Source organism: Suillus subalutaceus (assembly GCF_016647625.1).
Source record: "Suillus subalutaceus strain FC151 chromosome Unknown DFJ58scaffold_55, whole genome shotgun sequence".
Lineage (NCBI taxonomy): Eukaryota > Fungi > Basidiomycota > Agaricomycetes > Boletales > Suillaceae > Suillus > Suillus subalutaceus.
The window spans coordinates 192643-206438 of record NW_024540304.1 but is presented as its reverse complement, the minus strand read 5'-3'; the positions used below and the strand labels follow the sequence as shown (position 1 = coordinate 206438).

General features: G+C 49.7%; 5 protein-coding genes across 5 annotated transcripts; all 5 read right to left on the bottom strand.

The window, feature by feature from the left end:
- Nucleotides 1-54: 54 nt before the first annotated feature.
- DFJ58DRAFT_728148 (uncharacterized protein) lies at nt 55-2103 on the bottom strand (the record flags this gene model as incomplete). Its single annotated transcript, XM_041385557.1, has 4 exons — nt 55-405; nt 459-1239; nt 1295-1995; nt 2068-2103. The coding sequence occupies 4 exons, from the start codon at nt 2101-2103 to the stop codon at nt 55-57; spliced, it is 1869 nt and encodes a 622-aa protein (XP_041243784.1).
- A 94-nt stretch (nt 2104-2197) lies between these two features.
- On the bottom strand, nt 2198-5218 carry DFJ58DRAFT_789407 (uncharacterized protein). The gene is made up of 7 exons (XM_041390209.1): nt 5013-5218; nt 4750-4903; nt 4531-4659; nt 4305-4476; nt 3599-4273; nt 2753-3545; nt 2198-2700 (listed from the first exon to the last, which is right to left on the bottom strand). The coding sequence occupies exons 1-7, from the start codon at nt 5031-5033 to the stop codon at nt 2341-2343; spliced, it is 2304 nt and encodes a 767-aa protein (XP_041243783.1). The 5' UTR covers nt 5034-5218; the 3' UTR covers nt 2198-2340.
- Nucleotides 5219-5284: 66 nt separating this feature from the next.
- Nucleotides 5285-7331, bottom strand: DFJ58DRAFT_789406 (uncharacterized protein). Its single transcript, XM_041390208.1, has 3 exons — nt 6454-7331; nt 6321-6396; nt 5285-5954 (listed from the first exon to the last, which is right to left on the bottom strand). The coding sequence occupies exons 1-3, from the start codon at nt 7101-7103 to the stop codon at nt 5616-5618; spliced, it is 1065 nt and encodes a 354-aa protein (XP_041243782.1). The 5' UTR covers nt 7104-7331; the 3' UTR covers nt 5285-5615.
- Nucleotides 7332-7475: 144 nt separating this feature from the next.
- On the bottom strand, nt 7476-11439 carry DFJ58DRAFT_789400 (PGAP1-like protein-domain-containing protein). Its single transcript, XM_041390207.1, has 7 exons — nt 11050-11439; nt 10797-10956; nt 9599-10702; nt 9393-9542; nt 8749-9337; nt 8132-8695; nt 7476-8079 (listed from the first exon to the last, which is right to left on the bottom strand). The coding sequence occupies exons 1-7, from the start codon at nt 11290-11292 to the stop codon at nt 7914-7916; spliced, it is 2976 nt and encodes a 991-aa protein (XP_041243781.1). The 5' UTR covers nt 11293-11439; the 3' UTR covers nt 7476-7913.
- A 20-nt stretch (nt 11440-11459) lies between these two features.
- Nucleotides 11460-13237, bottom strand: DFJ58DRAFT_391934 (uncharacterized protein). The gene is made up of 4 exons (XM_041380169.1): nt 12859-13237; nt 12583-12799; nt 11962-12531; nt 11460-11903 (listed from the first exon to the last, which is right to left on the bottom strand). The coding sequence occupies exons 1-4, from the start codon at nt 13173-13175 to the stop codon at nt 11817-11819; spliced, it is 1191 nt and encodes a 396-aa protein (XP_041243780.1). The 5' UTR covers nt 13176-13237; the 3' UTR covers nt 11460-11816.
- Between the last annotated feature and the right edge of the window lie 559 nt (nt 13238-13796).

Here is a 13796-nt window from a genome sequence, read left to right as displayed (position 1 = left end):
ATATATGACTATATTATTGTGTTGGAAGTATAGCTTCCAGCGGACCCTGACACGCTACTCGTCCGATTCGAGAATGATATTGCTACCCTTTTTGACCGTGTCCACCATGCGTAACACAAGCTCAATCTTCGGCCATAAAGTTTGATACATAGCGTTATTCTCGTCATTTAACATCTTCGAAACCTCGTCCTTCATCTCCCGTAAGAGGGGCTCAATAGTCTTCATGCAGCTGAAAAGAATGTGATCTTCGAGCTCTTCCATGAGATATTCGTGGGTTGGAATCACTGGTTGTGGAGGAGGTGGCGGAGCTTGTGAGATGTAGGCCTGCAGAGCTACCGCTAAAGCCTCTACTTGTTCGTTATTTTGCTGTACCACTTTGGCGTCAGCTTCTGCCGAGGACTTGAGCTTGAATGCAAACTAGTCAGCTAGACTTTCACGGTTCCAGAGACATTCCTTACTTTAACGATCTCAGTTTTGAGTTGCTCGTTTTCCTGCCTCAACCACGTAGCTTCGTCGTCAGTGCCTTTGCTCTGGATCATCAAGTTGGCAACCTCCTGCGCCACTTCTCCCAGCTGTTGGCCAGTCATATTGATTATGTCCAGGGCCCTGGCGGTCTCAGCATGCACCACATCAGTCACAACAGCTGACGGAGGATTCGTATCATCTTCATCCGGGAATATCTCCACCTCTTCCAGCCGAGCGTCGATACGAGACTCAATCTCATCCCCCATGATCGTGTTGCGCTGCAAGATGTCATTCTGGAGATCGAGTAGCTGGCTGCCGACACCGCTCAAGCGTGCTTGAATGCCATCCAAGGCACTGAGTGAGAAAGTGACTTCGCTAGGGCCAGCCGTGGCGTCCTCTCCCTCTAACCTCCGCTTCTTCAGTGGGGGTTCGCCTGATCTGGATTCTTTTAACCGAAGGAGTGCAGAGAAAGATGTACTGAGCTCGCTGACTAAATCTTTCAGCTCTGATATTTGTTGCTTCATGTCAGAAAACTTGGCCTCCACGCTCTGCAAGTCAGGTGGTTTGAGAGCCGGCCAGAAATCTGATGCAGTGAGTCTTTGGATGCAATCGGATATCTCGTTCTTCTTTGCCTCGCACCGCATCTCCGTCTGAGCTCTGGCACGAACGTTCGACACGTTGCCCATGCGCGACGACTCGCCTAGTTTGTTCAATTTCAAGTCTGCCTCAGCATAGTTCAACTGTTCGCGCGCCTTTACGGATGCGAAAAGGAGACTAAGGGGATCGATTAACTCGCGAGTCAATAGCTATAACACAGGGAAAAACGCACTCTACTCTTTCATGCCAGACTTTGCGTAGATCATCTCCTGATAATGCTCGGAAGTTTTCTGGCGGCCTTTGTGTTATGTCTTTGTCTAGAGAAAGGAAGGATGGCGGTATAGGGACGGGAGGTAGTGGTCTCGTTGGCGGAGTTCCTTGAGGAGGGGGCGGAGGCGGAGGCGGGGGCGGAAGCATGACGGTCTTTGTTATGGTCATTTGGGGCCGCGGTGGAGATAATGGTCTTGGTGAGCGAGTTCGGTCACCACGCCTCCCGCGATCATCCAAAGGGGGAGTACGACGTCTAGAGAAAGACGACGATGATCCTGCTATGCTCGTGCGCCGGTGATAGCCGTCGTCCCTTCGTAGTTTTTCGAGTTTGTCAGATTCAGCCACTGATGTGGCAGGTGAACGTGACCGTCTACTGTCCTGCCGATGTGCTCGGGGACTTTTGGACGGGCTAGTGTATCGAGGGTGATCGCGACGAGATTCTGATGATACAGAAGAATCGCTTGGTCTTCTAAGTCTGCTGCTCAGCTCGTAGTGGAATTCGTTGTTGTTATCAACAACCTCGTGTGCCGGCGGAGGGAAGGACGGTTCAGCTGTGTCCCATTCTCTTTCTGTCGGATGCACAAAGAAACAATCATTGACATTCCTCCAGCAACCAGTCAACCCCCCTTTGACCCGCCTTGGTTTCTTGTCGTCATCCCAGAGCTAGAGTGGAACAAAGAAACGTAAATGTAGTAAGTTCTCCATGCAAAAGTTGGGCGTTCCGCCAACACGCACATTACAGCGCTTTATTTTCCAAGGACGTTGCTTCATTTCAACAATAAATCAGTGACTTCAGTGCAACGGTGAGTTTTAGAGCGTTGGAGACAGTGAACCGGAGCATCCAGGCCGGAGGTTTTGACCGACACACCGACTCATCATGTAAGTACAAAAGTTTACCATTAAGGGAAGTAACCGACTAATCCTTAACTAGTGTAGGCTGAACAGGTAAGATGGTTGTTTACAAGCAAGTAGATAATGTGATAGACGGATGGCTTGACGAGGTACGCATTAGGATGCAGAGAGTTCTAACCTTGACGCCCAACGGTTGACGGCTTCGGCAATCTTTAAGCTGGGCTCAATCTTATCCCAGATTATCTCAAACACCTCCTTGTGAAAGTGCTGGTTTTCTGACCAGCAATCGTCGCGCAATCTACTTATCGTGGGAATGACTTCGCGTGATACAATACCATGCAGCACACCGTCAACTGCTGTACGAAGGTCGTCGAGCATGACTTTGACTGGGGGTTCGGCAGGGGGTGGAGGAACGCGTTGTAATTCAGAAGCTGCCTCGAGTGAAGCCCTGAGACGCTGAATGGCTTCGGTTTGTTCTTGGATCAGTTTCCGATTAGCAGCGGACGTCTCGGTGAGCTAAAGAAGAGATACAATGAGAGATATCAAACATAGTTGCTAAATGTGTTACCTTGGCTATCGATTCTTTGAGTTCCTCGTTCTCAGTTTTGAAAGAAGCCTGCGTTTTCTGCATGTCATTTTGACGGATGAGTAGCTTTGCAACGTCATTGACAGGCGCTTCCATGGCCGCGCTTAGCTCCGCCGCTTTACGAGAAACATCTTCTATAGCGCCCGTCGCCTCGGGTGGTAAGATAACCTTCGGTGGAGGAAGCTTAGCGCGTTGGGCCTTGGCCTCTGCTCGATCTTTGCGCAGGACATCTATCTTCTTGTCGATTGTGTTGTTAATAGTAGCGAGAGAATTATTTGAAGACTCGAGCGTCAGCGCTGTTCGCAGTTCCTCGAGTGTCTCCTCCTGTTTGTCCAAACGAGATCGCAAGGCATTCAGACCGTCTGGGATAGCTGATGGTTCTTCAGATGGTTCATCTTCATGAGAAGTAGGTTGGTCAGTATTCGGAGGGTGTTGGGTGGTGTTGGCAATGAGCAGTTGGCGGATATCTGATATCCAAGCCCCGACTTCTTCTGCGTAGCGCGTCGCCTCGGGTCCAATATTGTAACGCTGCTCATAATCTATGCCAGATTTCAACTTGTCTCCAACCTCCGCAAGTTCACTGATCGCCTGTGATAGTTTATCTGAGTGACCGGCGCAAATTTTCTCAAGTTCTGCCCGATGTCCATCCAGGCGGTTGCGGCCAGCTTCGCCGATGCGGGAATAGTTAGTAGACTTCTGCATCCTTCTCCAGTTTTGACGCTCTGCCTCTGCCTTTGTGAGATCTACTTTCGCTCGAACGGCGCGGTCGCATATTCTGCATTGTTTGATTCAGCGAGGATCTTGACGCGAACGTTCGACTTGACGCACCTGATAAAATCCTTCCATATCTCCTGCTTCTTTTCGAGGTCTGAGCCTTCGTATTTCCTCTTGCGATTGACAGCTGATCCTGTCGCTGTCAATAGGGAAGGTGACCTATCACGAGCTTTCTCTGGTATCGCTATCGCATCCTGCCTCCAGCTATCCACGTCCATACGGTCGTCCTCAGAGCGGCTGGCAGACATTGGAGCTGGTGGCTCTCTGAGAATCGCGTTGCTTAATGCGCTCGTCTGGAGCGGCGGAAGGCGAGGTTTCTCAGAAGACTCCGCATGCGGGGGCGCTGTCGTATCCACTTTCTTGTTCCATCTAGTATTCACCATTGGGACGTCATTCGTCCCGGTCATCTTCAAAGGACGCGTGTCTTCCTCGTCGTCTTGTGCACGCGAGCCACGGCGCGGAGGCCGTGGTGGTGGAGGGACTGGTGATGGTTTAGATCTGTGATTCTCTTGGTCGGCATCATTACGTTTCGGCTGTGCAAGCGACGCCATTTCAGTCGTGCCCGACGCGCCCCATCCACTAGAGATTTTGTCGCCACCAGGAGGATTGCCCCACCCGTTATTGGAGGTGTCACCCCATGCGCCTGCAGAAGTTTCCATTGCTTCTGAGCTCCTAGGTTTCTCTTGCGCGCGCGACGTCGTGTCCATCGTCTCTGCTGCGCCCCATGCACTAGAAGACTTGTCGCCACCGGGAGCATTACCCCCATCCGCCTCCAGAGGCATCTTTTGTAGCGGAGTTGCCGCCCCATGTGTCGCTTTCACCCCATCCGCCTTTCGAAGAAGATTCCTTTGTTCCCGAGTCTGAGCCCATACCCCATGGGTCGGCAGTGTCCCACAGAGAAGCAGTGGCAATATTAGCTTGTTTACCGGAATCTGAGATGTATGATACATTAGATGTGCCAAGTTACATAAAGGAGCCCAGTCTACCTTTTGCACTTGAACTTGTTATTGCCCAGCCCGAGCCCGAGCTCTGTGCATTATTGTCATATCCTCCTCCGGTATCCCATCCCGATGCCGAAGATGATCTGGATATATTGACAGCGCCAGATCCGCGCCCTCTTCCACGACCAAACGATCCTCTCGGTTCTCCCTAAAAGAGATGGAAAGGTTAGTGAAAACGATCATCAAAGGCATATCAAAATCCACTCACAAAATTTCCACCTCTGCCCATTCCGCGACCTCTTGGAGGACCCCGACTCTGAGCTGTATCCCAAGCGGGGTTTCCAGGATGAACATACTTGCATCGATCATCCCCCGCAAAACAACCTCCGTTGCGACTATTACCACTTTCATCGAAGTACTAAATTGTCACTGTAAGTAAAAACGCGCGCAACGGTTGACATGACAGCTCAGGGGAAATGGAGTAATGCTGGGATACTACGGAGGAAGTGGCACGTCGATTAACTCACTTGACAGCGTGTCTGAGCCATCGCTGGAATTGCCTGGGCTCGCAAAAACCCCTGATGAGTTCTGACAGGCGCAGACAATTGCTAATTGATGATGGCAACAACTAAGGATGGCTGGAGAGATATTGTTTCGAAGTGATCTATAACGCGATGTAAGGTGGCGACGCGGTTCAGGAGTTTCCACTCGAATTTATCAATTGGTCTAAACACAAAGGGTATAAAACACAAAGGACTAAAGCTTAACACGAGGTTTACCAAAATTTCCCACAGCCATAGAAAGTATGCACAGCGAAGGCCCGCCGCTAAATTGTATATTTCCAAGAACAGGGGCTATAAGTAGTCAAAGAATTGTAGCGTAACCTATACTACATACTCAAGAAAGCAGTGAATCCCATCGTCATGTCATAGGCCGTCTCAATCCGTACGTATCAAACGCAGTCCGTGAACCGTGAGTTGTCGTGTCGTGTGTAAAGGGAGATGGCAAGGCTGAAGTAGAATGAAGTCATAGGAAACCACGCAGCGATGAAGAAGAAAGAAACAGGAATAAAGATGAAGCAGGTGGTTAAAGGAATAAAGAAAAGAGCAAAGTTGGCGAAAAAGGTCCATTTACCACAACCAGCCACGTGAATTTGGTGGCGGACGCCGGTTCGGCCGGGCATTGCGGCGCAGTGTAACTGCTCTCACATCTTCATCCTCGAACTCTTCCACCTCATACTCATCTACCTCCTCAGCCAGCAGGGGCTCACGAATGATATCTTCTTCAACAGTGATGGCCGTAGTTCTGGGAATTTGAGTTGTGTAGAACGATGAAAAGACTTCAGGCGTAGGGAATGCAGCAAAACGGGTATTGGCAGGTGGGGGAACCGTGACAGTGGAGGCAGGTAAAGTTTCATATTGAATGATGGTTTTTGTTTCAGTTTCGGCGATTATCATGGGAGAAAGCTCCTATGGAACAAACAAAAAAACATGGTCAGCAAAACTGTTCTTTCGCGGCAACGAGAGATCCAGTTGGTGGCATGGAAAATAACTCCAAAATTAAATCAAGATATGGCCATTAGCCGTCACGTGTAGCGTGTTTCGATCGCGTCGTATCTAAAAGCAGCCATCACCACCAACTGGTCTCCACTTTACCGCAAGATGACAAGGGGGACGAGATGAAACCGTTGTCCCCCAAGCCCGGACGAAGGAGGAGATACAGACTGTTACACAAGATGAAATAGAAAGATTTTCCGAATTTATTGATTGACATAAACAAACGGAAAATCCTCCTTCGTCTCAGAGCTCAGGACGGCGCGGGACGATTGGTGGTACCTTGAGTTTCCGCTTGCCACCAGCAGGCTCATAAAAAACTTCTTCCTCGAGGGAAGCTCCATCGTTGTTGATGAGACTGTACAAGAGCTCGGTGAGTAATTCAATCATAACTACTTGGAATAAAGGAACATACACAAGCTGCTCCATTATCCAAGCCTCGCGTCTGGAAGAATCATGCTCTCTCCTGTTAACACTCTCCTCGCGCCGAGTAATCTCGCGTTCTCGTTCGCTAACTCTGAGCTCGCGATCTAGAATCTCCTCGGCACGAGCATTGGCCTCCTTCCACCACCCTGGAGGTGCAAGGTCTGCTTCCTTTACGACTTCTTTGATGATGGTCTGAGCAGGTGCGAAATCTACGACCGTAGCGGTAGGGCATACAGGACAAACGACCGGGGATTGTTGAACAGGAAGAACACCACCAGGTGCGCCAACAAGAAGCTCTGCTTCGCGACGTGCTACTTCAGCTTCACGACCAGCAACAGAGCTCTCGCGAGCTACAAGCGCTTGCGATCGTTTGGGAGTTAGATAACCCCAGAGTCCAGATGCAGCAGGATCCTCTGCTCCACCTCCTGCACCTCCTGCTGCTGCCTTTGTACTACTGGATGCGGGTAGCGAAAGCATGACTGCGAGAACTGCAAGAACTAGGGAAAGGACGAGTAGGAGGGTTGTTGAAGAAATGGTTCGGTGATGGTGGTGTCGCTCTGAGCGGTGACGGTGCTCTCGTTCACGCTCGCGTTCACGTTCGCGGTCACGCTCATGGTGTGATGAAGAAGGGTTTGCCATTCTTGCTGCACCGTTTCGTACGCTTATTGAGCTAGAAGGCGAAACGGTGGTATGGGTTGGTGCTCGCAGGTTGGACGTCTTGAAAAAAAGGTGGGTAAATTCAAAAAGGGTTGCCGTCTAGATGACAACGGCGATCAGGTTCTAGAAGTGTAGTTGAAAAACAGTTCAATATTGGAGTTTGGGGGGCAGCGCAGATGGAAGGAAGGAAGGAAAGAAACAGGTTGAAAAATGAACCAATTGCTCGACTTGCCTTTTGCGTTCATCCCTTTATTTGCACAATCACTTTCGGAACCAAACAACAACCATCAACCTTTTGTTCGTAACATAAACGATCACAAATTTTGTTACGTAATTGCCGGAGGTCGGTGACCCTGGATATCATTAGGTGCAGTTCACAATGCACCATCATAACCACGCGATACTAAGAAATGTCAATCTTTTACTGATCCGCGTCTTCGCACTGACTCGCCCGACACCTATGACTGTGGAGCAATCCTCCCGTGTAGACTATCATGGAGGAACTGGTGGTGGTGACAGTACAACACTGGGAGGGAAAAATACAAGGGCGGTAGCGAAAGCTTCATATATAATTCGTAATAGCAATGGGAGTTCTTTGAGTTATGACAGAGGGAATTCTTGCGACATATCGGGCTTTGGTGAGTCGGATCACAGGCGCTCGTATCCAAGCCAGCTCATACCATAGAAGCGGGCGGTGTGTCTTCTCCATGGTGTGAGCCGCCTCTACGTAACCGTTCCATTGGCAGCGAAAAGTGAATATGTGCACAGTGCAAACAAGTAGCCTTTGAATCATCATGTAGCAATGCGTCTACCAAATCGGACAGGACTGAATTTTACGACTAATGCGCACCCGATGCACAAACTCGTAACATCGAACACCCTGTATGCCTCCCGGGAGCCAAGCAAGAATGACACACAGGCGACGATGAGGTATCCCCAGTGAAGGTATGATCCCGTGCTGTGATGTATACTAATGAGTCTCGATCTCGACAACAACAAACAACACTCACTTTCCGTACGATAACAAAGCACTTTTTTTGCGACTTGTAAACTCAACAAGCACAAGGAACGGTACAACCTTGAAGACATTATGGTCGCCGTTGAACGGGGCCGTGTACCCAGCAGTCATCAGGGTTCGCACCCAAACCGCGAGCACAGGCATTGACAATGGCAGAAGCCAAGTCATCAGCAACAGGAGATGCGTGTTCTCATGATAAGCTTGGGTAGCATTCAGAGCATCGGTGATGATGGCCAAACGCTGAACCTGGCGCACGTCCTGAATTTCAGGTTCTTGGGAGGGCTCTATTTCTTTGGGTTCAGTGTCTTGTGTGTCATCCTTGCGGCCGTCAAAGCGCTCGCGCAGAGGAAACGATTCGATGGGTGTGCTTCGGAGAGAAGGCACAGACCCAGGGTAAGGCTTCCGATGTGCTGAGCTCGCACATGTGTGTAAATGAATCAACCAGCATCCCATAAACGCAATTTGCCATGGGACCACCAGAAACACCAGAAAAGAGATGGAAATAAGAGAGACAACGGTGCTTCGTGGCATTGCCAGGTCATCGTGTCGCCTGCTCCTGTGGAGCGGATTGTTTCAGTAATACTGTTCCCATGGCTGATAATAACTCACTTCGGGGGTAGCAATCGGGTGAGGAATCTCAAAGGCCACATGAGGAGTAACATGAGCCACCAGCTGACACATACTAGACCTGTGGCGACAACCAGCAGGACTGGCGCAAGAAATCCGAGAAACGGTTCTCCTCTAGTTCCTAAGTAGTAATCAGGGCTCAAGGGCAACAGGGCTACAACAAAGGATGCAGCAAGCAGTTTGGGCAGGAGGCGACAGATAAAGGCGACCAACGATTGTGACACACTCGGCATTGCACCCTTCCCGCTCACGCGCCATGCCTGAAACATCAACAGCGCAACTACACCTACACCCCAGCTTATTAGGGTGGTGGGATACCTAGTAGCAACCCTCCCAATGGTCGTCCACCAGTTGATAGTCAAAGTAAACTCGTTGACATCTTCACAGCCAGTGCCAGTCGAGTATATCCAGAGCTCTGAACTATAGGACGGAGAAACCCTTGAGAGGGGTATGTATGGCGCTGATGCATGTGTATGAAGAGCAACTGATGTCCCATGTTCCAGGCAATAATAATGAGTTTCTGCAGAGTGAGACTTGTGTACCAAAAGCGGGGGGAGCAAGGGCGGAGAACCTATATCGAGAAAATCATCAGCAATGTTCTTGATACTGAAGCACCATAAACGTACGTGCACAAGACGCCGTGGGACGGGCTGATTTTGGATTGAGTGTGTACACCAAGAGCGCGTTCGAGAGCAACTTCGGAAAGGTAATGTGCCTCCGTACCAAAGTATGCTCAGTAGGTTGCAGCGAAAGCTTTGCGTCACCAGCAACGATGTCTATCATGCAATCAAAATTTAAAAGAACGAACAGCCCAAGGGATGTGAAAACAGACCAAAGACGCCAATATCACTTGGAAAAGTCAGAGTCTCGTCAAATCCTCCAAACAGCCAGTCATCTTCACCGGCAGCGCTAACGTGAACACCGATCCAAGCGTCCTCCGCATCACTGGGTGTACGTGGTACTGTGGCCTCGAAAAGGACTACGCCATCGCTCTCATCGGACCCCTCATCCGGTACTGGAAAAGGTTTTCCCAGTATAGGGCTTGGCAAGAGCTTCAGAGTACTGGGCTCGAGGGGTACACACGACACAGACTCTGAGGATTGATGTGCTGTTGGTGATGTCGAGCGTCCAACGCAAAAGTAAGGTAACGCCTGCAGTTTGGTCGAATGCTGGGGTGCAATGGGTGATATGCTGCCTCGTGATACAAATAAAATAAATGTAGCGTTCGTTTCGAGAGCACGCGGTACAGGGAGGAGGTATGTCCGAGATCCAATGGGTTTTCTCAAGACTAGATCCATACCCTCAGGGAGAGCCTCGTAAGTCGTTGCCTCGGAGATCTCTATGCCTGTTGCGGGAGGAAGGAAACGGCCATCTCTGCTAAGCCAGGTATCCAATATGACCGCCATGTCTACATCGGAATTTGCTCCTCCAAGCTCGAGGGCAGCACGAGCAACCCGCCATCGCACCTGATGACACCATACCATTTCGCGATGACCAACCCCAGTCCACGCACCCTCCAGTGCAGATGTGAAGACTGTACGACGGTAAACAGCACTTCCCGGATTTCCACCTCTGGGATCTGGTAGAATGCAGGACTCAGACGGAATCATCATGTCTGTTGCACCTCCACATATCGAGACGACAGGCGTAGGGTCATTCGCCAAAGATTCAGTGTTTCGTCGGTATATCTCATCTATACGGGCGTCAAAGCGGGCGGGCGGTAGCGTGTGTGGGGTGGACATGGTTATCAATGCAGATATGTCGTCAGATGGGAGAAGAGCGGTCCCTACGATGCCGCCCATCGAATGACCCATGACGATGATTCGGGTATTAGGGGGATAATGTGAGAGGATGTAACTTATCGCCGCAGCGGAATATTCGATCTGTGACTCAATAGTAGGTCCATGGAAAGCCGAAAGGTCTTCATTGAATTCCACTAGACAAAGGATACACGTCAGCGAGACTCTGTCAACATGTGGTAGCTTATGGCGACACCGATCTGAGCTACGTGAAGTTAAATTTGAGCCTACCAGCAAAAAAGTCCAGCGACTGAATTCCACGATCCGTAAAGTCGCTGGATACGACAAAAGGAGACGAAAAATATTGTCTTGCGGCAGAGGATGCAATGGACCGGACTTGGTGCGACGAGCCAGCGTTTCCAGGGATGAACAGAACTGGTACACCCATGACCTTTATCAGTAGTAGGGTTCGGAGATAATCATTTCGAGTCCTTGAGCATTAGTTATCGGATTGCAGCTAATGGAGTGGTTAATAGACACGCACCTGGTTAGGATCCCATCCCACCTCGCGGTATAACCAGAGTGAATACCGGTGTGCTAACGGCGTCCATGAAGAATTGAATTCGTGTTGGAGGAGGTAAGATGGAGACATCCATGACATTCGACATCCTTGTGGAGAAACTGTCAGACGGACGTCATTTGCTGCGTGGTAGCAGATGTATAAGAGAGTTAGCGAGAGTAACCCCAGGGTGGCCGTGAATGTGCTGGTCATGGCCGATGGCAGCATAAGTGCATGCCCAGTTTTCACTTCGAGATGCGTCCTTGAAGCTCCTGTCTTTCAGACAAACAAGACTTTGGAAGAATAACTCTGTCTTTTGACAACCAAATAGTAAGTACAGCTGGTAAGTGGTGGGACGCGACGTGGCATCTATAACATTTGCTCCACGGCTTACTACACCGCGAATTCGTTATATATAAAGTTTTAGCACCGTTTCGGCAAGGTAGTTTCCAGTCCTTGTTCACATGTAAAACCAAGAGCAATGCACAAAAGAATGGAGCTCGGTTGATGAGCTTAAAGAACGCAAGGGAACGAGTGACGTAGGTGAATAATAGGCGAGTGGTTGAGGTACGAGCTGGGGACAAGCTGGTACGAATAAAATACACAAATCAATATGTATATCAGGTCTCGGACACTACGGTCCAGAATATTAGGGTGAATGTACTGATGATAGTCCAATCTACATGCAGGTATACTTTCTCATGGATGAATCGATGACTTGTAGCTATTTCTGAGATGATAATCTGAGATCGCTAGTCTTCCCAGATGTTTATCATCTCCGATTGATGGGTCATGACAGCGACGTCTTTCTTCACAGTATTCATTCGCGGATACACGAACTGAGATAATGGTCATGTCAGCGGGAAACATCCTGCCAAAGACCCGATGATAACTCACCCCTTCGTTATATTCATGCATAACTTCAGCTGCAAGAATAGCACGATCCTTCACAAGACCCTCATAAGCCTGTACGAGAAGGCTGGTTTGCACGCCCACGGCACCCATCACAGCAGTCATAAGTATCCAATTCGTAGGACCCGTAGACATCCATATAAGAGCATGGACAGGGGAATATACGCTGAGAAGCACGCGCTCAAGCTCTCCTGGAGTCCAGACCTCAAGCTGTTGAATTTGATCTGCAGGTGCACCTCGTGCGGGTGAAGATGATGAAGGCGTGGGGGTGGAAATACCAAGCAGGAATTTCCAGAAGGAGATGAAACATGTCCATAGGAAGATGATGACGACTTTTATCACGCGCAGGATGCGAGTTTTGAAGGAGGCTATCGGAGAAGGCTCGTCGGAAGAAAGGGATCGCGCACGTGCGGGAGAGGTTACAAACGTGGTATGTGGTGAGGACACGGGGTCCGCCTTGGTTCGACGATGCAGGCGATACGTTTTGCTTTGCGTGAAGAGGTGCATTGCATTCAACGTCGAGGCGGCCAACAGAACGACCGTCATCGGAATGGTCTGCGAGAGACATGTAAGGACGTGTAAGACTCAGTGTCGAGCGTAGCTTACCCAGTCAAACCAACTCTGTTGGCTACGTTCCCAATACAAGTCTTCCCAGCCGATGTCTGAGTCAGCTGTGGCACGTATCTGAGATACACGCAGACAAAGGTGCAGCAGGTGCATGCTAGACCCGATGAGCCATCCGGTTGTTCTCGGAGCCGGCATGGGTAGGTTGTGAGGAAACAGTGAGATCTCGAACATAATCTGTGAAGGTAACGCTGTGATTCTGTGTAATGACCAAGCTCATCAATCAAATAGGCACAAACGCTCGAGACAATCACCGACCTCTCAAATATGCCTTTCTTTTTCACAACCTTCTTTGACAGTGGCCTGAGCCCATCCGGAATGGTACTCATACGAGATTTACGCTTTGCGCTAAGAGGCGAAGCATAAGGTGGTGGTCTCCTTGACCGTGCAGCATCCCAGTCGAATGGCGTAGAGGAAGATATGGAAGGAGTGGAAGATGGAGATTGAACATATGACACGCGTGTGCGGGGCGTGACTGGAGTATGAGTTACACCATTCAGCCTAGGCGACGGAGAGTGTGGTGAACCTGGAGTATTTGCTGCATGGTTGGCCTGGGCAAATCGGCGCAGACTCATTCTCGATTTTGGACAAAGTACGAGTGAAAAGAAATCTGAGAAACTGAAACTGCATGCTTTCAAGGAGGCGCGTCACACGTAACGCGTCGGTCACGCGACACAAAATTAGTACTACGGCTAAGTCCGTCTAACAAGGTCCAACACATGGACGCGAACCACTGGCAAGTACATAAATCGTCGTCCTACTTGGCGACGGTGAGGATATAATTTCCCAATCAGATCATGAAGGCGCCATGAGAAGGAATGTTCAGTGTGAGGCGACGACCATGCTTAGCAGTTAAAGACACCTAGCCGGTCTACCTGATCCTCACCTATAACGGTGAATTGAACTTCGGGCGCTACATAGCAATGTGACCCCATTCCGCTCACAGGCATATCAACATGATTCAGATCTATGACTTCAGGTGGCATTCCGAAAACCGTTGCAGGAGACGGAAATCTTCCATAAACGCTGATTTGCATTTATCGTGAGTCTATCTATCTGACAAGGATGGGTAAACGACTGAGCAAAGATTTAACACTTGACAGCCGCACGAAGAAGAAATTTACTTCAAGGCGGCAACTAGCGTACGTCCAAAAAAAAATTCCGAAACAATATTAGCGGAAGGATAGAAACACAGC